Source organism: Antrostomus carolinensis, unplaced genomic scaffold (genome assembly GCF_000700745.2).
Source record: "Antrostomus carolinensis isolate BGI_N321 unplaced genomic scaffold, ASM70074v2 scaffold6012, whole genome shotgun sequence".
NCBI classification, from domain to species: domain Eukaryota; kingdom Metazoa; phylum Chordata; class Aves; order Caprimulgiformes; family Caprimulgidae; genus Antrostomus; species Antrostomus carolinensis.
The window spans coordinates 1-23085 of NW_010298825.1; the positions used below are offsets into that span (position 1 = coordinate 1).

General features: G+C 41.9%; 1 protein-coding gene across 1 annotated transcript; it reads left to right on the top strand.

Moving 5' to 3' along the window:
• The first annotated feature begins 501 nt into the window (after positions 1-501).
• PACC1 (proton activated chloride channel 1) lies at positions 502-21396 on the top strand. The gene is made up of 8 exons (XM_010162571.2): positions 502-542; positions 3809-3912; positions 5521-5730; positions 7802-7956; positions 9424-9566; positions 15846-15990; positions 19148-19252; positions 20978-21396. The coding sequence occupies exons 1-8, from the start codon at positions 502-504 to the stop codon at positions 21137-21139; spliced, it is 1065 nt and encodes a 354-aa protein (XP_010160873.2). The 3' UTR covers positions 21140-21396.
• The last annotated feature ends 1689 nt before the right edge of the window (positions 21397-23085 follow it).

A 23085-nucleotide genomic window follows, 5' to 3' on the forward strand; every position in this document is an offset into this window, starting at 1 on the left:
TCAGGCGCGGCCGAGCCGGTTGGGTCTCGCCGTGAGGCTGTGTGCCTCCAGCTGCCTAGTGCTGCCCCTGCTCTCCCCCTCACTGCCGGGTAACCGGCAAGTCAGGTGCCATCTGCACTCGCCAGAAAGAAACGGGTCTCCTGGGGCTGCTTAGTTCAGTGTTTTACCTTTCAGTGGGGTTAAAGTAATCGGCAGCCGGTCTTTTAATTGTACGAGCTCGGTACAGCTGCCCGGTGAGCTCTGCGGCTGGTCAGGGGCCTTGGCAACGCGGAGACGGTCCGTCGGGCGGGAGAAGCGAGGTGCCGGAGCTCCCCCGGAGGGCGCTGAAGGTGCCGGAGCTCCCCCGGAGGGCGCTGAAGGTGCCGGAGCTCCCCCGGAGGGCGCTGAAGGTGCCGGAGCTCCCCCGGAGGGGGCTGAAGGTGCCGGAGCTCCCCCGGAGGGGGCTGAAGGCCGCGTTATCGTCCTGCCGAGAGCCCGAGGCAGCGCCTGGTTTCCATATCAATGGACAGGCTCCAGCAGCCGGAATTCCTTGCTGGTTCCTATCTCTCCTACTAGAGATACAAGCTATCTGTGCCGAGTTCAGCAGCAGTGGAGATTTGCAGCAGGTCACTTTGGTTTGCAGCTTGCAGGCAAGAGGAATGCACATGTTTGCTTTCCTCTGCATGCAATGGGTAGTTTGGGGCTCTATTTTAATAGGTTCTAATTTAATTTAGTACTGTCTGTTTAGTTTTAGCTTCTGGTTTTCGTGCTAGGTTAGAAGGCATTGGAAGGTGATGAATCAGTGGACCAGCAAAAGACCTGCATGGACAAGTTCTCCTTTTATTTAAGAGGGTTTTGTCCAATAGGAATGTTTTATCCCATGTTTATCAGGATGAAATTAATTCGTGTAAGAGCTTGTATTTAGGGGAGGTACTGGAGAGAGTTAGTGAAGTCACGTTGATGCCTGAAGTATGGACTGGACTACATGTGATACATTTCCTCCTTGTGTCAGCCACTGCTGGCTCTGTGCTGTGTGTTTGGGATTGTCCCCACTCTGTGGTGCAAGTTGAGATGGTGTCTAAATGCAGCAGCTGTGTTGCCATCCTTTCTCTGGCACTTGGGGCAGTCTGTGGTGCTCCTGGCCTTAGCAGCTATGCTGAAATGTCTGTAATTGCCTTTTTTGAGCCTCTTTTTGTCCAGTACCTTTCTGTGTGCGGGAGTGAAAAGGAACTGCTGGGTCATGAGCAGGCTCCTGCAGTTGTTTCTCTCAGCTACACGTGCACAGCCCAGAGGAATGCTGAAGGAAGGTCTGTTTCATGCCCTTCCTGCTCTTGACATCCTATCCTATCTCTGCATCCTATTGCAAGCTTAACTGCCCTGCAAGTTTATGTTCCTTCTGCTTTAGCACCATGCTTCACCTCTTTATCAAAATCAAGAGGTAGGAAGAACTGGCCTGTGAGAGTGAACACCACTGGCTCCAGATTCACTGTTGCCAGTTGCCTTGATTTGGGGATTCTGTCAAGTGTGGAGAAGCTAGAATCACCCGTTATGCAACAGTCCTATGCTGGCTTCCCAGCTGTTAGAAGGCTGTGGCTTAATACATCTGTGAGTTGTCTGTGCTGCCCTACCTTATAGAGTCAGTATGCTGCGTGCTGTACACTCAGAACATGGTGGCTGAGCTGTGACCAGTGCGAGGCTCTTGGTGGCCTCAGAGGGTTTATGCAACTTCACCTTTTGTCAAGTCAGGTGTTCAGGATTTGCAGTGAAATTAGTTGGTTTTAGGGGGTCTTACACATCAGCTCAACCTACTCGCTACACCTGAGGCAATGCCAGCACTCCTGCTTCTGACTAGCTGTCCTTCACTGGTTTTATGTGTGAAAAGCTGATGAAACTGTCTGTTCTGTGAGCAGAGATAATAAAACATAGTTGCATATTGTTTGATTTTTTTTGTTTTGTTTCTAAGGAATGCTGAGAAGTTACATTTTCTGAGATTATCTTCTCTTCTCCTACATGTTGAAGAGTTGGTGTAGGTCCTTTTGAGAGGATAAGAAATGTTGCATGTTATGTTCTTGTTTAAACTAGTGTTAGGATTTCCTTGCTCTCAGGAATAGAATTCACTTACCCTCTACATAACCTCAGTTGATGAGGTGCTTGTACCTGAGGAACCGTAGCTGTACTAGAGAGGTGTGGGAATCGGCTGAGAAACTGCAGAGACTTTGTAACTTATGTTAAAGTTTTTTGATCAGCTCTGGTATAAGCAATTTGCATGAGTATAATTTGAACTAGCTTCTTCTCTGATTTAGCTTAACTAGTACAAGAGGTTTGGTGAATACTCCTCTTGGGTCAGAGTAGCTTGTTTTGGGTCAGGTAAAATAGAACTGGTATGTTCCTACAAAAAGGAGCAGAGTGTTAATTTTCCCTTATTTTATGAAGGTAATTGAAAAAAGTGTCTTTGGTTGGATGCTGGTAAGTTTCCTGCAAATGAGCTGAGTTTAGCCTATTAGTTACTAACCTGTTCACTCTGTGACTCACACCATGGGAAATGATGCTTCATTTGTGTGCAAAGCATTTAAAAACAACTGGGTAACTGCTTTCAACTTGCTTTGCGTGGTGGAAATGAATATAGAAATACAGCAGGAGGTGATAGAGGCTTTACGTCAGACTTTGGAGACGTAAAATGAGTGGACTCTTTCCTAATAAGTGCAAATGATGATCTGTTAATTGTATAATGATGACTTCAATGCTGAATTAAAGTGGGTTGAAATAGAAGCACTTCCTTATGGATAAGTGCATGTTACTACTGAGTAAGTTGGGGGTGTAAAGTTTAATAGCATTCAGTATGGCTGCTGCATTAACTGTGCACCCATTTTCCTTGAAATAGGAGCAAAGCTAACATCCCTTCCCTAATTAGGTAGGTGATGCTGGGTGTTTAGCTGGGACAGTTACTGTGCGACGCACGATATGCTCTAAGCTCATGCCCTGGTTTGCCCTGCTGCAATTTGTATGTTGTTCCTTGCCATGAAAGAAATTTGTAAACAATACGGGGGATACCTTATATAAAGTCTAGTGCTTCATGATCTCTTGTGATGCCTATCTGATGTGACAAGCTTCTGACTTTGACACAAGTGTCTTGGCAGTTTAGTCCCAGAGCTCTGAATAGCAAAACAAGAAAATATCTGGTCTCTGCTGCTGATTTAGAAACATGGAAAGACTAATTAGTTGCATAACCACTAATATATAATAATATGTACAATGAGCTCAAATAAGTACCAGACATGTAGGGATGTTTGTTGTCTTGTAATGACCCACCTACCTTTGTGAATGACACTGCATTTGAGTTACTTGCTCTAATATCTGTCAAAAAGCAACTCACTCCTTATGCACCTCTTTATTAAGAAGTGCTAATGCTCTGTTTGCTGGTATGTGCTGTGGTTTGTTTATGCCTAAAAATATGGTATTGAGTGACAGGTTATTTCAGAGGGCATTGCCCTAATTGGGGCTTTAAAGTGAGCTGAAGCTGCCAGGGAAACAATTACTTTGATCTTGAAAGAAAAGGTGACGTTATTGATGAAGCAGCAGGGTGGAAATAGGTTAAATTTAATGTGCCATCTTTCTCTTTTTTGCAGCATGCAAGTCACTTAATTTTTATCTGTAGATCTACCTGAATGTGGCTCTTGTCTTCTGAACAAGTGGAAGAGATGTTGGGTGCTCTTGGACTGGGGGAGTGTTTTTGTGTGTTTGGTTAGTTGGAGCCTCTTTTATTTGTGCCATAGAAATTCCAGCAATTGCAAGTTGAGAGCATGTTTGGAAATTGAACCACTGTTTTAACTACACAGCTGAGTGAAGATGTGGAGCGAGTATCTGGAAACCAAACAGATGAGAGAGAAGGAGAGATGGAAGTTCATGAAGATTCCAGCTCTGTTATTTTACCAGGTGAGAACTACTGACCCAGAAATTACCAATTTTAAGTGCCTGATAAGCTGCTTCTGTGTGTGGGGGATTGGTTGGTTGGTTTTTTTTTTACTGCACTTCTGAAGGCAAACAAAACATTAAATTACTGATTTTAAGGAGTAAGTGCTGATGGAAAGCCAAGGAGTTTTTCCAAGGATTGAGATTTGTTTGGCAGGAACTGTGCTCAGTCAGAGAAGATTCAGTACATATGGTTCTGAGATAGATTAGTATGTCATCTTCCTTTATGTAGTATCTTACCTGAGTTGCATTGTCTGTGATAGCAGCAGGTTGCAGGCAAAGCCTGTGTCAGATTTACACGAGCAAGGTACAGTGTTGAACAGATGTGCTTTTAACAGAGTTTAGTCAGACTGTTTGGACCTGCTTTTGGAGGGTGCGGGGCAGTGTTAAATGGGCTTATTGCAGCTCAGATGTAGGCATTGAGGTAAGCCAGCCTGAAGTGAGTATCCCCTAAATGCTTTGCAGCTGCTCAAGACATATTTTTTTCAATAATGCAATTTTATGCATATTAATGTCCTTATTTCCTTGACTGCTGTCTCCTGGCAATGAACTTGGGAATGTGTATGACCATGGACTTTTGTAAGAGGTTATATGTTAGCCGTGGTAAGGAACAAACACCAAACCATGCTATTATAGTTGGAGGGCAGAGTGTGGCCTGAGAGGGCCTGACTCATTAGATTACACTGAACAGAAAAAGTCAGCATAAAAGATGCCTACTTATCTCCTTTTGTACCTTGGGTTTTATTGCTCCGATTGCATGTTCAGCTCTGTATCACTCACTATCAAAACATGATGTGTGACTCAAGAGCACACAAACTCTTTCCTTACAAGTATTGCCAAAAGAAACAGCAAATGCGAGGAGTATGGGGAAGGCGGTGTCTGTGTACAAGTGAGGAGAGTGTCAGTATCTTCAGAGAGTAAGTTTTGAAGGCAGGGACGCTGTGAAAGACTGTTGGTCTTTTTCTAGCTGTAATGGGAAGAATCCTTTTGTGAAACTCGATTTAGTATGCACAGGGAGTTCTGAACTGGAGTCCAAAAATGAGACAGTAAAAAATATCTTTGATATTTTGCCATGACTTTTGCCATGGTGCAGATGCAATGCAGATAGCTGTGTAAGAGCATTAGAATATTGCATCTCTCTGCTGATGCATCTGCTGAGTGTGTAAGAATCACTTCAGACTGGGGAAGCAGAAAGGAATTGTTTTTCCCAGGAGGAAAGATTGACCATCAACAGACTTCTTTTTCTTATGAACTTTGAACTTTGTTTCTGAGTTGTCCTTCTTGAAAATAAACCTTGTTTCCTGCCTGCTGTGTCCTTAAGCAGAGTTCCAAATTCAACATGTGAAAAAGAGGAACAGTCTTTGGATGATTATGCCTCATGCTTGAGAAGAAAGCATCTGTCTGACTGATCGTCAAAACCAACAATAGTTGTGGTTTTGTTTTGTTTTTAAATCAAGCCGAGTTTGAGGCTTACTTTCCTCTCAAGTGAATGACCTTTGAATGAACACTACATAAATTCAACCCAAATATCTCATATTTTAAAGTCCTAATCTATATTCTGTTTGGTTCCAGATAGTGAACTGGGTACCTCTGCCCCTTCTTTGCGTTTCAGCAAGACCTGCCTAAAGAATGTTTTTTCAGTAATTCTCCTGTTTATTTATCTGCTGCTCATGGCTGTAGCTGTGTTCCTTGTCTACCAAACCATCAGTGACTTCAGGGAGAAGCTCAAGCACCCAGTGATGTCTGTCTCTTACAAGGAAGTGTCTTTGTACGATGCACCTGGTAAGACTGGTAACAAATAAAATGTGTTCAATTGTTGTTCACATTTATCTTGGCTTGCTTTACATTTTTGGTGTTGATTCTCCAGGGCCCAGAGTGCATATAATGCTCTGATCCAGGTCATTTGCTTCCTATTTTCTGATCTGTGTTATGTTAAATTTGCATGGAAATGTTAATGTTGTAGGACAAATTTTGGGGACATTTCAGGGGTTTTCATGCCAATAACATGAATGACAGTAGCTGTAGCGCATCGAGCAACATTTGGTAGATAAGAAGTGTTTGCAGACTATAGAATGATCCCTGTTATAGGGAAATACGATAATTCCTTGTGGAAATATTCCCAAAACTGTATGATTCAGTCAGGGTGGCACATAGGATGTGTATCAGGACCTCAGTGCTGCACTGGACAGTGAGATGCTGTTGACAGTGAAGAAAGTGAATTTTTCAAACCAACCGCAAAATAACCACAATACCACTTTCTGCTTCTGTTGTGCATTGTTTACAACTTGGTATTACATCAGTAGGCAATGAAAATGTGATGTGACTACAGGGAACAATGTTGCCATAAAAATGCCATGTGGCATCAGAAAACTGTGTTGCAGTTTGCAGGAGGGATTACACCACAGAAGCATTTTTTAATACTGAGTTCTATCGTTACTATGTTTTAAAAAATTATCCACTAACCATTCATAAATACAGTTGTGGTAGCAAATACAACTCAAACAGTCAGAGGTCAGTTTCCAGTTTAAAAATAACACTTCTTTGAAGCATTAACCACATTTTACAAATAACCACTCCACTTTTAACCACTGAAGGATGTTTTTCAAGTTGTTGCCACGTTCCTGTAGTTGTTTTTTTGTATGGTCAGTTAGGCTCAGTTCTGTAAGTAGGTCTTTGTGTTTGGACTATACGGATCTGACTGTAAGAGCAGGCTTCCTCCCCCTGCCTTTTGTTGTTTTTTTTTAATGTGAGCTTTTCCTACAGCAACACAAAGAACATGTCATTTAAAGAAGCAGAGCAGCATACATAAAAGTCCCAAAGTACTGGTGGGGATCCCTGCCAGATCAGAGAACCTAATGTAGCCCTTTACTTCATTGCTCTTTTAAAGTGATGAGATGGCAAGTTGCAAGCATGGAGCACTGAAGAAAGGGATAAAGCCTTTTTAGACTGATGTATGCTGACTGCTTGAATTTTGGCAGACAGGTCATCTCAGTTGTGTGAGTTAATAATATCTAATAACTCAAAACATACTTTTTTTTGGTACTTGGTCTAGATTATTATCAAGCAAGCTTGTTTCCAATGCTAAATGTGGCATTTGTGGCGTAACAGGATTTTGGGGTTTGGGTCTCTTACTTTGCTAGCCTTCTACAGCTGAGGTGACTGAAGTTTTTTTAATGCATGCTCTTAATCTGAAACCATAGATTTATGTATGTATTAATTTCCATACAGGTGAAGTAGTTGCCTGTGCACCTGATGATATGAGTAATAAGGGATGGTAACAGTTAGTATTTGTTTGATGACTTTGATTTTTATCATGACCTTGTATTCAGTGAACAGAAGATGTTCTGAAGAGCATCTTCACTTTCATGAGATCAGCCAGTGACCTTTGATCTGTCACGTACATGTATATAGTACATATATTATTTCCAATTAAAATTTGACATATTAAATGATAATATTTGAAAATATGTACATGCTGAAGGGCTGTATGTCCCATTTGACTTCAGTAGTCTCCTTACTTTCTTTACACATTCATTTAATTTGGGGCCAGAGAGACTGATGTATTAGCTGCTAGCTCGTGGGAAGACTAGGGAGACTTAGTAGCTTCTGTGAACCTTGAATTGCCCTAACAGCACATGAACCCTGTTTTTTTAATAACACATTGGGAGGATTCTGTCCTGATACAGCTGGTATTGTTGTCCTGCACCAAAAAAAATGCTGAAGCATGTGGCTTAATTTGCTTTGCTGGATCTTGAGGATAGCTCAGTATCCTGTGGGATTAAATGCCAGAATGAAAATCTGTGCGCTTGAAAAAGAAATCAGCTCTCTTCAATGTCTTTTTCTCCCCAAACAGGTATTGCCTTTTACCCAGGCAAGGCTCGGCTGCTTAGCTGCAAGCATCATTACTATGATCACATTCCACCTCTGATAAATCCAGGTCAGCCAGGAGACATTGAATGCACCACTGAGAGAATCAACTACACAGATCCTTTTACTAATCAAACTATGGTAATTATAATATAATAGAGCAAAGCTTATTCAGTGGGGGTTTTCTGCTTGTAATGATATTTGGAAGTAAATATTTTTACTCAGTGCTGCAAAAAATCCTTACTTCTTGGGTTTTTTTCAAGCCATGTGTCCTTTTACTTTCAGAAATGTGAAAGACCCCACTCAGTGTGTATATGTGTTATGGATGATGAGCTGTCATGTAGGTGTGTGCAGCATGAAAACCTGAATGGGACAGAATAAGTGATTTTTCACAATGACGCTCTTGCTTCATTCATCTCCTAAATGAACTGACAAGCATACTCCATGATATAATGAATCTAGCTTTGAAAGAAGTAGCAGTTATTCCATTAAAGTAGGATAGCTTGTCTCTTTTTGTGTGTTTGCTGGGAATTATGTACTTTTTTTTGTCACACTTGGAAAAATCTTAACTAGGCACCAAGCACTTCATTACACTGAAATGCTGTGAGCCAGTAAGATGGGTACCTTGAGTGGTAGTCTATCTTAAATTGCCCTTAAAATTGCAGGAAATCTAGCTTCTTTATACATAAATGTTCAAAAAATAAAATATTAAATACGATCATTTGTATTCAAAGTGGTTGTTCAGATTGTTTTTAAGGAAACTAAACGTGAACACACCTAGGTACCTGTTTGGTCAGCTTTTTTCTTCTTGTTTTGCCTTTTGTCTAGTGATCACTTCTTTCTGTGAATCAGCTCCTTAGTGTATATGACAGTAATATTCTAGGTGCAAGACTGATATGATTTCTGCCACTAATATGCTCTTTTTGCATGTTTCAACAAACTAAGAACCTGCATTTTATGCTGTGTGGTAGATTTATTTAGAAGCTTGCTGCTCCAATAGGCTCTAGCCCTGGAGTTGAATGGAGAGGCACTGAGGCAGAGACCTCTGAATCGTGCAGAGCTCTGTTCAAGTTGGCTGAGTCCTGTTGCAAGCAGCAGCTTGCTGTTCAGTGTAATGCCTGCACTACTTCAGGTTATAATTCTCCCTGCTGGCATTTTGTTGATTTTTTTTTTCCCCAGCAGTGAAGCTGTTCCTCTTTCTCAAGGAGAAGCCTGATGTTCTTCACATCAGATTCCAAATTAACTTGTTTCATATCAGGAGCTCAAAGTTCCTAGAGTTTACTGCTCAAAACAGTTTTGATTGACCTGCAGAAGGCAGGCTGCAGGGCTTTGACTGGTAATTCCACATGAACCCAAAAGACTGTGATAGAAGTAAAGCAAATTACTTAGAAAAACACTAAATCTTGATGTAAATACTTCGTTTTTAAACTAAAAGGAGGGATTCAAGTGGCATTCTTGTTAGATATTTTAATAGACATATATTTAGTAGCAGCCAAGAAAAATCTCAGTGTGTATTGAGTTTCTATAGAGTATTGGTGACAGATGGCAAATTCATCAACAGGAAGTTAGGATTCCTCTGCTACTCTCACCATCTCTGTTTGCTTACAGAAGTATGCTTTGGTTGTTCAAGGCCCTCGTGATGTGAAGAAAAAGGAACTGGTGTTTTTGCAGTTTCATTTAAATGGAACAGACCAAGATTTCAGTGCCATTGACTACCTTCTGTTTTCTTCTTTCCAGGAGTTCATCAACAGGTAGGTAAAGGGATGAGCCTGTAACTGCATCGAACTTGCTACAACAATGCTAGTGAAAGCAGGGCTTTTTTAGTAAAAATCAGGTAGACTTTTATACTCTCTCTCTCTCTTTTTTTTTTTTTTTTTTTTAATATTTGGATTGTGTTGATGCTTTCAGGTCTTAGGTTAGTAATCTTACTTTCTAGAAAATGAATTGAGGAATTTTTCAGTGACAAAAACTGTCTTTCAGCTATGCTTCAGCCATTTGTTGCTGCACTTCCTAAAAGTTTGAAGTTTGTGCTGGCTTACTGCTGTCTGCTGCTGTGGGTGATCAGGAAGTGTGCTGTCCTGGGCAGTGTGCTCAGGAAGTGCACCAAGACAACCAATGTTTCTGTACCAATTATTTATTTATTTATTTATTTTTAAATAATGACTGTAAAGGTCAGATGGCTGTTGTGATTTCATTGAAAGATGAACTATATTTCTTTGTGTTACTAGCTTTATGTAAGATTCTACACAATGATGTAATTTCATAGGTGGGGTTTTAAAAATTGCTTCGTATTGTTTTGACATTGGTGCCATTGGAATGACTGATCAACCACCTTCTAATTTTAACAGGAGTGGAATTAATCCTGTCTTGAACTTTCTTGAAAGCCTCACTCTTTCTCACCTTATGAGAATAAAGTCCATACTTAACTGTTTAATTTTTGCTTTAATTTAAATTCACGTTCTGTTCTTCTCTCTGTGATCCAGATTAAAAGCTAGACAAGAGAGATTAGTCACAGTGAGGCCTAATAGAAAGCCTTAATTTGGTAATAGTCAGATACTCGGTGAAAAAGGGACAAGGGATAAAGGCCATGTGCAGAACAAAATTAGGTGAGGGAGAGGAAGAGAAATAACAGATTTTATCATAACAAAGCATTTTTGGAGGCTTGGACGTGATCATACTGGTACTTTTCAGATGGAGCAAAGACTGGAAATGTTCAGTCACAGTATCTCTGGGTGGCCAAAGACCAATTATCTGAATTTGCTTTTTACAAAGCATTTCTGCTTCAGTGAAGGAGAGATCTTAAATCTTTAAGTACTTTCTGTAACTACTAAAACACCTCATAAAATGCTAATATTCTAGGTATTTTAAGCATTGATATTTTAGGGTGAGAAAATACCGGTTAAGAGTAGTAATGTAGAAGGTGCTACTCGTTCCTTCTGTGTTGTTTCTTCTCAGTTTTTGTGGCTTGTGCCATAGTTAGTGGTATGGACCGATTCCAGCACAGCTGTTTCTATACTGCAAGACCCAAACACTGTCTGAGACCACCCCTTGTGATACAGAGAGCAGAAGGCACAGTTGTGTCGCATCCGGTTCCTGGCTCTTTGCCGAATGAGCCAACTTACCAAGACACAACTGGGTCTATGCATGCTCAAGGCTTGGAAGCCACGTTTCTGTGCTCATTGTATTGATTTGCTGATAAGCCATTTTAAAGAGCTGTTTCATCCCAAGTTAAAATATGTATGTCCTACTTAAGTTGGCAATATTTCTGCAAGCAAGCCGCAAGTCTGCGTGCTGCTGTCCCACATGCTTGTGCCACGTGTTGTGCAAAGGCAGGTTAGGTGTGCAAAACAGCAATAAGCAGTATTGCAAAGGTCCTAGCTTCAAGGCTGTTTGTGCCAGTGCAGATGAATCAGTAAGAATCATCTGTTAGCTGCGTGGGAGAAACCTGGATTGCAACCTCCTGCCTCCAAGTTTGCCAGGTCAGACTGGTTAGATGGCAGAATCGATCCCCAAAGAGCTGGGGAAGTGTCGCCTTGTTCCTAGAGAAGCTGCCTTGTCTTGGTGTTGGAAGGCACCAGAACTGAAGCTGGGGGAGTGAAAGCTGAGGCCTGTGTTTGGAGGAAAGTGAAAAGGTAGGAAGTGGTGGTGTCTGCTTGGGGATGCAGCCTTTGCGCCCGTTTGCAGCAGGTAGGAGGAATACAAGTTAAAACTGTTTTTTAACTAACCCAGATAATGGTAAAATTGGCAAAGGTATGTAGGCCTTTAAACTTAATAGTAAATGACCTGTGTGTCTGGGTGAAGTACAGTGAGAGAACTAGTTGTGTGCAAGAGGTTCGTAGTGTCTCTTATAGCGTCCTCCAAGGCTTGGTATTGCTTGTCCTGCTCAGTATTGTATATTGCTGTCCTGGCATCCCGGGGCATGAACTGACCAGGCTCAGGGCAGGTTGAAAGTTTACATTTTCTCCTGACTATGAAGCACTTGTGAAAGCACGTGCATATGTGGAATGTACTTGTTCTGTCCAGCTTCCAGCAGAAGAGAAAATAGAAATGATTTCTGGTTCATCAGCGGATGCTAAATTTAGTAGATGGGAAGTCTGGACGAAGATATCTGTAGAAACTGTTGTGTGTCCTTCCATATGGCCTCTAAAAACTTCAGTTACTGGCTGCTGTTAACTACTTTTCCTGACAAAGTGTCTCACTTACTGATTATGAAACCATATTATTAGCACTGTGTCCAGCAGTTCATGTAAAGTGTTATCAAAGATGCTGTGATATATGTGAAAACTCATGAGGTACCATAATTAACTTTACAGTTTTTTGTCACAGCTACAAACAGCTTAGGTTTGGCTGGGCAGGCAGACTGCTGTAAAGCCCTATGTGTAGGGTATTCCATCATCTTAACTAACAACCCTTGAAACTGGTGAGGAGAGTCCTGTTGTATCTACAGCGCAGTTTCTGTGTGGCCAGGATTATGCGCAGCTCGCTTTTGCTTTAAATAGCAATCATTGTATCGGTGAAGGCTGCTGTAAGCATCAGCCGTAAGCAATAATAAAAATGGCATCTAGAGACTTGTGTCTTTAAGATTTTCTTGAGGCATAGCAAGTGGTGAGGACTCAAGGTCCATTTGTTTCGGTCAAGGGTTTTATTCTCTGCAGCTCTTCTGTTAAAATTGGACAGACAGACTGCATGGAACTGGCGCTGCTTGCTCGTTTTGTTCTGGCCTTCACAGTACACTGCTGAACTGTGTGCTATTGTTGGCCTGGGAGTTGGAGGGATCCTGCCACTGGCTTCTTTTTTTTTTTTTAAGGCAGTGGCAGCTGCTGTCTGTACCATATTAATTGGAGAGAAGGAAATAATGAAACCCTTGCAAATTACCAAAAAAGTGTAGCTAAAAATACAAGTTCCTCTCCTGAACTGTCATTAGTATAATACATGGGTTTAAGAAGAAAATCCTCTGAACATGTTACTGACGAACTATTGTTAGTGTAGCATGTAAAATAATTTACAGTCATGTGAGATGATGAATACCAGTCTGAACAGGTCAGAGATTATTTAAGGGTCTGAACAGAGCTCCATGTTCATGTCTCTGGTCTGGATTGCTGCGTGCAGAGAAATAAGTTGTAACACAGAAGGGTCAAGACTTTTGGTACTGATCCTTTATTAGATCCTGTGGCTGTCTGAGAGTTTCCACATATTGGGTTTGGCCCATCTATGGTTTTGGCTTTTGCTGTTGTGTTGGAATCTGCTGGTGGGACCCCAAACTGTCTCTGGCTCCTGTGGGTTGGTCCATAAGATCAGTGTTAGAAGGATCCACTGCAGAGCCAGAGCCCAGTCCAGAATTAGGTTAGCACCTCCCACAGCTGGGACAAATACAGTCTCTTATGGTCTGACGTTGATCAGGCTGTGCAAGGGCAACGAGCTCCCTGTTTGTTGTTTGACCTGTCAGTGGTTGCCAGAAAGCATTGGCTGAGGGAAGACCAGGGCTTTGTAGTTCACCTGAGAGAGACAGTGGCCTCTTGCACTTCTCTTTCTCTGCTATGATGTAGGAATTTTTGCATGGTCTTGGGGTACCATTAATATCTTGGGAGAGCCTGGTGCAGAGTGTTCCAGGAATCTTACCATACATCTAAAGGACAGTGTCATAGGTAGAATAATTTACTGAACAGGAAAAAAAAAGTGCAGCCTTTGCAGGTTGTCTGTGTTTAGGGTGAAGAGGAAATTAAAAGTAACTGCCCAGAGAACTGGGGAGTTCTCTGAGAACTAATCTGAAGAACTAATCTGTTCTTCAGATTAAAAACCCTTGCCTGCCTTGTGTTCACTTAGTTGTGTGTTGTTTTTAAGCTGTGTTATTTGCCCTCTGCTATCGTTTGTGCAAAGCTTGTGCCTCTCTGCTCTATTTCCCCTCCTCTTTTTTTTCTGCATGCCTCTCTGGCAGTGGTCTGGATTATGGGCATATGCAAGGAGATGCCTTCTCAGATCACTTCTCCACAGCTTCTCCTAAGATATTATTAATCTTTTTCAAGGCTACAATTACTGTTGAAGGCAAAGTATACTACTGCTGGCTGCTTACCATATAAGTTGTGGCTGCAACGTGCAGTTCTGTTTCATAACTTCCTACCTCAGTTTTCCATGTTGGTTTGGAAGGCTTTTCTAGGATGCTGTATTTAGTCATGCATTAGGCATATGACTGTCTGGCAAAGTGCTAATTATGTATGTTCCTCTTGAGTGGCAAAGCACTGTGCTCTTCTCTACTGTCCCATCAGCTGCTGCTGTACCCCCTTACTGAAGGGGGAAGAAATCGTCGTCAGATTAGGTCTCCCTATGTCATTGGTTTGTATAGTGAGGAGCAGTCAGGCAGTGGGCTTTGTTCTGATGTGTTGCTCATGTCTTCCTTGTGAGGGTTAGAGAGGTGCACTGCCATCCTATTGGGATCACTAAACAAGCAGCTAACATCACAAATCCATAAAGATATTCCTAACCTGCTACAACTCTCTTGGAATATCATCTGTCTTGATGGGTAGCAAAGTATATTAGTTTTTTGTTCCAGAAACGCATCTCCTTTCTGTTTGTATGCACAGTGGAGTTTGTGTTTGAGCCCATCACCTGAAGCCCTGACTCGAGAACAATGGCTTTGCTAGGATTTGCCTTCCTACGGATGTGTGTATATTCACCTGTTAAGCATGAGCAGCCAGTGTAATACAGAGCAGTCATAAGTATAATACTCTTATCAGTCTGTGCTCTTGCTGCGTTGTAGACAAGACATCTTGGTTTGCAGGAAGGAGCCCCAGTTCCGAAAACTAAGGAAAAAGACAGGAAAAGTGCAAATCCACAGGTACTGGATGAATCTCCCCGATTAGTCTGTTCTTCAGGATGGGAGCTTGCTTCTTCAGCTCTGCTTTTCTTCCTCCCTTCTTTGCATCTTTTTTTGAAAGACCAAAAATACCTTAATCTCCCAGTAGAGCTAGCCATGCACACTCTCTGCCATAGGAGCAAAGTACACTCTTTATTCCCTTCACCTAGGAAGAGGGATTTAATCTGAGTCAAAACCCCTTCCCTTGTCTCAAGGACCAGCATAACCTGACGTATCTCTGCAACCTGAAATCTGTCTTTGGTAACAATCAGCAGTCTGTGCTTTAATGATTCATGACTCATCATCACAGTGGTTTACCCCTTCATCTCAAATGAACCCTTGTTGAAAAAGCAACTGCAGGGCCAGGCTTATTTCATAGAGATGACATGAAAGTGGCTAAAATCACAGTACTGAGAAGCTCCAAGAAATAATGTGGTTAATATACTGTGTCCTGTGCAGTTGGTAGAGAGAGGACAGAGACCAGATATGCCTTGGAGCTGCCTCTTTACCACTTGCAGCATAAGAGGTATCTGAAGCCCTAAAATGCTTTTTGGTCACAGTATTAAAATTAAACATGACACAAAGCAATCCTGCTGTTCTGGGGCTACAAATATCTGTGATTGCATATTGGGAAAACAGCCATGTTCTTGCAGATGGGAGCCTTACACCAAAGGTGTAGCATTCCCAAAGTAACAGGAATACACTAAATGTGAATTTCAGAGCATTCTAAGTATGGCGGCCTTGCAACCAATTTACTTGCATCCTAGAAATGGGGTGAAGCAGCCTGCTCCTCCTCTAGGCTGTTCCTTCCATCTCTTGCTTCCTAGCATTGCAGCAAGTTGTTTCCTGGGGTCCTGGCTCTGCTCCTTTCTGTCCCAGAGATGCCAGATGAGCAGAACGAAGCTCCCCTGAGGCAGAACAATCCCTAGGGGCGGGCAGAGCTCTAGGGTGGTAGGGCACCAGATAAGTCTTCTGTAGTTAAGAACACCAGTGCATGTGCTACCATTAGTCAAAACATCACTACTCACAATGGATTAGGTACACTGAATTTTAGCAGCTGAAACATAAAAAGGAATTGCAAACACATTTTGAAGTGCCTGTAGGTCTGATGCTCTCCTGCCCACAGTGTTCAAATACTGCTCTGAGTTTGGTCACTGAAGTAATGGTCTTTTTCCTTCAGTCCAGAAAAAGCAGAATTCATGAAGAACTGTGAAAGTTCATACTCAAGCTGGAAGTTTTCCGGAGGTTTTCGAACTTGGGTCAAGATGTCCTTGGTGAAAACAAAAGAAGAAGATGGCAGTGAGACTGTTGAATTCAAACAAGAGGTAAAAAAAAAAAAATCCTCAGGAAGAGTTTTTTTGGGACCTTTTAGTTTATTAAGAACTAGTTATTGCCATGGTTTTAATGATAACTGGCCAACAGAACCAGTTATTGGGGCAAATAGCAATGTGAGTTGGAAGAAGGGTGGGTGAGTTGGTTGGTTAAGAAAGTGAAACATCAGGAGCTTGGTTTTTGTTCCATTATGCCACTTGCCACTGGGCAGTTATGGCTGTACAGTTCCTTGCATTCTTTCTTCACGTGGAGAGGTTTGTAAAAGCGTAAGTGTCTTGATGTGCGTGGCTGTTGGTATGGCCTAGTGACACGTCGGGAAAACATCCCCTCATGGGGAGGCCAGAAAATCTGGGCCTTGAATGTGTACAAGTGGCAGCTGTAGCCTGAGTTAAGGGTCTGAAGAGACTGACAGAAAAATGTTAACACAGCTACCTTTAGTTCAAGGTGGGGAACAACTGCCAAAGGAATTGTCTAAATAATAGCTAGTATTGGAAAGGGGTATTGTTTAGGTTACCACAAGGGCTGACGTTAGGATGAAGAGGTAAACATAGGCCTTGTATCCTTTGTAGTGTTCTCATGTCTTTTTGTTTAGGTTTGGGATTTTTATCTGTTGAGTATCCTTAGAAACATGGAGTAACTTAACTTCTTGCATCATTTAAAACTAGAAAATACACAGGTGGAAGATGCAAACTTAAGCTAGAGATTAAATGAGTTTGACTTTCTTTCCTGTTCTGTTCATACTAATGGACAGGAGACTAATTGTGCTTTGAGTTTGTTATCTTGCTCCCAGTGTTGGTTGGGTAAGAAGTCTTATTGGTGATGAGAAATGAGAATTTTAAAAGCAGTCCTCTTCAGAGAGTATGTGTTTCAGAGACAACACTGTCCCATAGTCTATGGTACACTTGGAAGGAGTATTTTGTGGAGATAAAAATGAAGCAGGATCTTCAGTTGTCCTGTCTTTAATTCTCCCAGTTAGGGCCTTATGTGGCAAAGCCTTAAGGGAAGAGCAGAGCTGTGACTGAGGTGGGTACCTTCGTCCTCCACTGGAGGCAAAGCCCAAAGTCGTGCAAGTCCCAAACTAATGCCTTTGTTTGGAGGAGGGAAAGGATGTTATCAGGCAGCTGCTGCCATGTAAGCACTAACAGCAGTTGTCTGTCTGTCCTTCATCACCTACAGCTCTGTCTCACTTGCCATTTGGTACTTACGTAGTGTAGGCTTTTTGAAGGTCCTCCTTTGTGTGCCCGAGTCTCATGCGTCGCAAAGAGGAAACAAAAGGCTGACTCAACCTCTGAAAAGCTGAGCTTTTTGTGACCATAAGCATCTCTTTAGTCCAGCAGTTATGGACACTGATCATCTGGGTAGGTGAACACTGTGTTGGGTTTTTTGATTTTTGTGGGGTGCTTTTTTAAAAAAAGAAAAACCTAGGACATAGGAATTGGTACAAATGTGACTTTTGGGTTTCAGATCCCTATTAATAATACAGTAGAAGTTGAAATAGCTCAGACATAAATTGCACTTGCTTTGTTTGACAGTACAACATCTGCTCAAATTGCATAAGGAAGTCCATTAGCTTTACAAATCTAAAACTAGGAGACAGCATACCAGAAATATTAGGTCAAATAGCACAGCCAGTCAGTCTGCTAACTAGCCCAGTAGTCTTTACGTTGTCTTTTCTTCCTTTCCCATTGCCTTCATTTAGCTTTGTGTACTGTTTGTTTCCTGGTGTGCAGTTTTCTTGAATGAGTGTAGTTGGGGTGATGGTAGCTGCAATAATTCAATGAGCTGTAGAAGTACAGGCTAAGTCTGCAGCAAAGGTGTTTGACCAGAAAACATGAGGTGGTGGAGCTCCTATATGCTCTGAATGGACACACACAGTGTTCTAGCTCCTGCTTCTATGTCTTTGCAGCTTAAAATCTGGTCAGGGCAGGGTGTGAAGACTGATAGAAATCCTGACATATTTGTAAAGAAACTAAGCCATGGTAGACAGGAGGTTTTTGTAGTAGCTCACCCCTCATACAGTGTCTGCCTAATCACTGGTTTTATATCTATAGTTCCTGTTGCAATCCTGAAAGGAAGTTATGGGACTGCTGGATTTGTTACTTCCAGTACAGCATTAAACTAATGTAGGAAGAGCAGCAGTACTCCCTTGTGCACACACCAGAATGTACTTTGAGGGCTGGAGAAGGGAACAGTCCTTCCATCACTTGTTCTGCTGTAACTCCAGAGCGCTTGCCTCTTGGATAACTGCCTGGCTCTTGAGCCGTTTATATTGTCTCCCTGAGGAGGTGGAGGTTTGTGCAAACTCTGGTGTTACTGCCTGTGTACAAACCCCATGCAGTTCCCAGTGTTGTTCCCCTCAGGCCTGATGTCTTCATACTTTCCTGATTCCTGTGGTTCTTAAGATGATGGTTTCATGTGGCTATAACATTGATCTGGTATCCTAAACTGTACCTGGGTGGAATTGTGCTGAACCTCTCTGTCAGTCAGTGCTAGTTTTGAATGGTAACCTAGTTAATGGGCAGTAGTGGGAAGTATGGTTTTAATTGTAAATATCTCATCTAGGCTTCTTTTCATTTTTCATTCTGCACTCAGTGACATCTTCCAGTGTATTCTACAACTGATTTTTCAAAAAAAGTCTTCCTGTTGCCATCGTGTAGTTCTCTGGTAAATAAAAGTAATTCAGCATTCACTCATGAGAACTTTCAAAATGCTGTACTACTCCAAGTAAATTAATTTTGTAAATGAAATTTCTCCACTTGAAAGGGAAAAGCTATGTAATAAAAGAAAGGCCCTGGCTACTAGTGTAAAAATGGTATTGCAGTGTTTTACTAAGTGGAAACAGGAAAAGAGCATGAACATGAATGAGAAAGCCGGAGGAAACTGCCCTTTCCATGTTTTGGGAGCTTATTGTTCTGAGTAGAGGAAGGCTGAACTGGAAGTCCCCCCACTCAGCACTCTGTTTGCAGATAGAGGTACACATAGCTAAGAAAAAGCACCTGTCCTCTGTGTTCCAGCGAAGTGTGGCTTCAGCTTTTTGTTTAAGTAAATGTGCTTGGTGTTTTCACCCTCTTAGGAGCCTTTTCTGTTGCACAGAAGGCTCGTTACACCACTGAAGAAAGTAACCTGCATGTTTTTTTCCCCTCTCTACAGACTAGCGTGGTTAACTATATTGACCAGAGAACTAAACCAAGAAGTGACCAGCTGTTTTTTGTGGTATTCGAATGGAAAGATCCTTTCATACAGACTGTTCAAGATGTGAGTAACACTAATCCCTTTTTTGAATCGTTGTCTGACTGTACGTGCTCATGGTTTGTGTGCGCATGCATGCCTCTTGCCTCACTCCAAGCAGAAATTCAGAGGAAGAGTGAGGTTACTTCTGAAATTTCAGTCTAGGCTCTTCCTTATATCCAATAATGCATGTTCTGCCGAGGTCAGGACCATCTGATGCCTTTCCCTTAGCTGGGTGACACTCAGCACTCTGTTTGCAGATAGAGGTACACATAGCTAAGAAAAAGCACCTGTCCTCTGTGTTCCAGCGAAGTGTGGCTTCAGCTTTTTGTTTAAGTAAACCAGTTTAATGACTTTTTAATTAATTGACAACTAAGAAATCTAGGCTTAAATCACAATAGTAAAAACAACTAACTAGTGTATTTTTTATCCCTTATTTGAATAGCATTTGGTATTGCATTAAAATGCAGAAAAAGCACTTTAAAGTTTAGCTTAATATGCTGCAGTCACAGTTGCATGATGTGCCTGACATGACCGCTCAGTCACTGGAGTGCCCAAAAGGTGTGTGCTGTGGGTACATGCACTTTAAGCATGTGAGCTACATCTTGTTTTTGAGGGGAGATGGTCAGATACATTTGCCCTCCCCAGAAAAATGTAGAATGACAAAGTGTACAAAGACAATCTGTTTAAAATTTTGCATTTAAAGTGGCCCTGACAGCCAAAGTCCATCACCAGCAAAATCCATGGAGTCCTTATTTTCTTGCCCAAGATGCAGACTGTGTGACTGCAGACTGTGCAGGGCAGGAGTTGGTAGTTGGTCCTCTGCACTCCTGCTGTCATGTCTGTACGGGGGCCAGGCACCCTCCTTGGTGCAGGTGCCTCCTCAGCCTCAAGAGCCCAGTCCTGTTCCTGGCTCCTCTCTGCCAGATGGGGCTCACACCTCTACCATCTTGGAGCTGAAAGCTGCCCTGGGTCCAGTGAGGTGGGGGCGCCTGTTTCCTCTTGCTGAGGAGCCCATCGTTCACAAGCACCAGCAGCCAGCGCTGCTGCTTTTAGGAGGATTAACAAATACAGAAAGCCTATTTAAGACCAGCTGGCTTGGGTGGTGACCTCCTGATGCTATCTATGCTCATGCTAATTGTCAGAGTTGGAAACTCCATGGCAAGTCCCAAAGCTGTGTGCGTTAAGCCAAGCTTTGCTTGCTTTATCCGAGATCCTAGAAGTCATCCTTGTGCTCAGAGGTGTGAGGAGAATTGCAGACCATAAATAAGCTTAACAACTCTTGAACTGAACGTAGTTAAAAAATAGAAACGTAAAATAATTGCTGTATGTCTGCAGAAATAGTTTAGCAAAACCTGGTCAAAACCTGGTTTAGCATTACAATGTCTTGTTAAAGCCTTCCAGTAGTTGCTTCTTTAATGTGACTGTTTATTTTTTTAAATCTTTAAATGATATAGTAAATTTAATCTATAATCTTAAAATTAGCAATTTATCTCTAAAGTTTTAAGCAATTCAATAACCTGCAATAGTCTAAAAGGAACTTAGCAGCTAGTACAGAGTGTTTTCTTCCTGACAGAAGGAATTGGAAAAACCATGGTTGTGAGGCAGATGTGTGGAGAAGGGACTGCAGGTCACCGCTGCAGCATAAAGGAGTGTGCTGCAGAACACTTCAGTTTGGAACTGTTTGTTAATGAATAGGTGTAATATATTGCTGAGTCAGATATGGGTGATAATATTTTTAATCTCTTTCAGATAATCACAGCAAATCCCTGGAACATGATTGCTCTTCTTTGTGGTATCTTCTTGGCTCTGTTTAAGGCAGCAGACTTTGCTAAGTTAAGTGTTAAGTGGATGATCAAAATCCGAAAGAGACATCTGAAGAAGAGGAGTCAAGTAATGAACCACATAAACTGAGACTAAGTCTGGCTTTTAACTATTCATAGCAGAAGGGATAGAAAATAACTGGAATAAACTTCAATCAGCAACACAGCAGCTGAAGATGCAAACAGGTATGTTTTCTTCCAGAAAAACGATGGCTGGAGGACCAGCCTAGTGAACAGGCCTTTAAACTTCAGAAAGGAGCTAACTCTAGGACAGGTCTAACAAACTCATGCTTTTCTACTCCAAATTTAACAAGCTTACCTCAATATATGGGGGGAGCAAGAGAGAAGGAGAAAATTCAGCAATGGTCCAAAAGTCAACACTGCAGTATTTCTAAAAAAACCAATGGACAGTGTTTGAATGCTGCTTAGAACAGGAGCCCATTTACTATCTGCGTGAGCTATGACCTGCCCCTGCTACTGTACCGCAGTCCCTTCCTTGGCTGCCTTTAGTGGAAGGTAAAGCACTCAACAAACAGTCTGGCCTCCCCTCTCCAAAGTATGGTTTAAAACAAAATACACTGGAATTCTCTTGTGTGTCATTTTTTAAGTTAAAATATAGTGACTTTAATATTAAAAAATACTTCAAATAAGAGATTGTGTATGTTCTTTGAAAATACCTGCTCTCAGATTCAGCTGGAGCTCTACAAGAGGTCATGCAGGCAGGAGTATTACAGCAAGAAGATAAGGTGAAAAACAAGAATATATTCTTCCTCAGCCCAACTCAAAGTAAACTCAAGCAACTCAAGACCTGGGCAAGACAGAGTTCAAAGCTGCTCTTAGGCTGTTGCTGTTCCCTTGTGCCTCTTCTTCCCTAGTCTTTGCTCAGGAAGTAAAAAATAGTCTTTCCTCAGCCTAGCATTTAAATGTGATTCTCTATTCTATAGAGAATGAGTGCTAACGAACCACGCTGTGGTGGTGTAGTCTTTTTCTTCCTTATAAGTCCCTTATTAGTCTAGATGCCTAACTCAGACTCCTGGAGGCTACAGGGCAGCAGTGCACCACTGGGTGTTTGCTGTGAAGGCTTTGGTGCAAGGAAAGGAGCCTGCCAAGTCATAGTTTGCTTCTTCCATCCTCCACTAATAGAGTAGCAGCAGCAGTAGTAGTAGTAAGCATATCAAAATGCTCTGCAGTATTTAATGTACTTTCTTTTTTTTTTCCTCTCCACTAAAGTTCCACAGTAGACACATTCAGTCACTACATCTCAGCTATCACAATCTTTTGTTTTATAAGGAAATGTTACCAGGGCAGGCCAGCTGATTCGAGCCAAGAAACCTTTCTTTTATATACCTATTTATAGGGGTGATTCTAAGAGCAAGTGTTGCACAATTTGTTTGAAATGGCTTCTGGTAGCTGCTGTGTTGTTCTTTTATTACTTACTTTTGCTCGATGTCCACATTTGTAAACTTTTTAACACCACATAACAATTACAAATGACAGCAATTTGGTTTTTGTACCATGCAAGGTGTTAGATTCCTTAACTTCCATATAATTTATTTCCTTTATACTGTAGGACAGCTGAAAATATTTTATATCTCAAATTGAGGTTTTTATTCTTCCATGGGAAAAAGGCACTAAAGGAGGTAAACTGAGGTAAACAACTTTCTACATGACCGTCGTCTCCCTTCTGTGCTGGCACATCACACCCTTGCAGGCCCTGCAGTTTTTAACGTCTGGCTTCAATTCCCATTTCCTCTGTGAAACACAGCTTGTTAGAGACAAAAATGAAGTAACAATACAAGTGTAGTAGAGTCAACTCAAACAGTGCAGCAGAGACTTTCCACCCCTAGAAACTACTTGACTAAAGTCAGCCAAGCAGTAGATAAAACAAGCCCAGGACACCTGCCTTACCACACAATCTTCCACCCTACTCAAAAAATGAAGCCCCAGTGGCCTGCACCTCCAGCACTTCTGCTGCTCAGTGACAAGCCCCAAGTTATTCAGACACATGTGCAGTTAAAAGGTTGCTAGTAAAAGCTG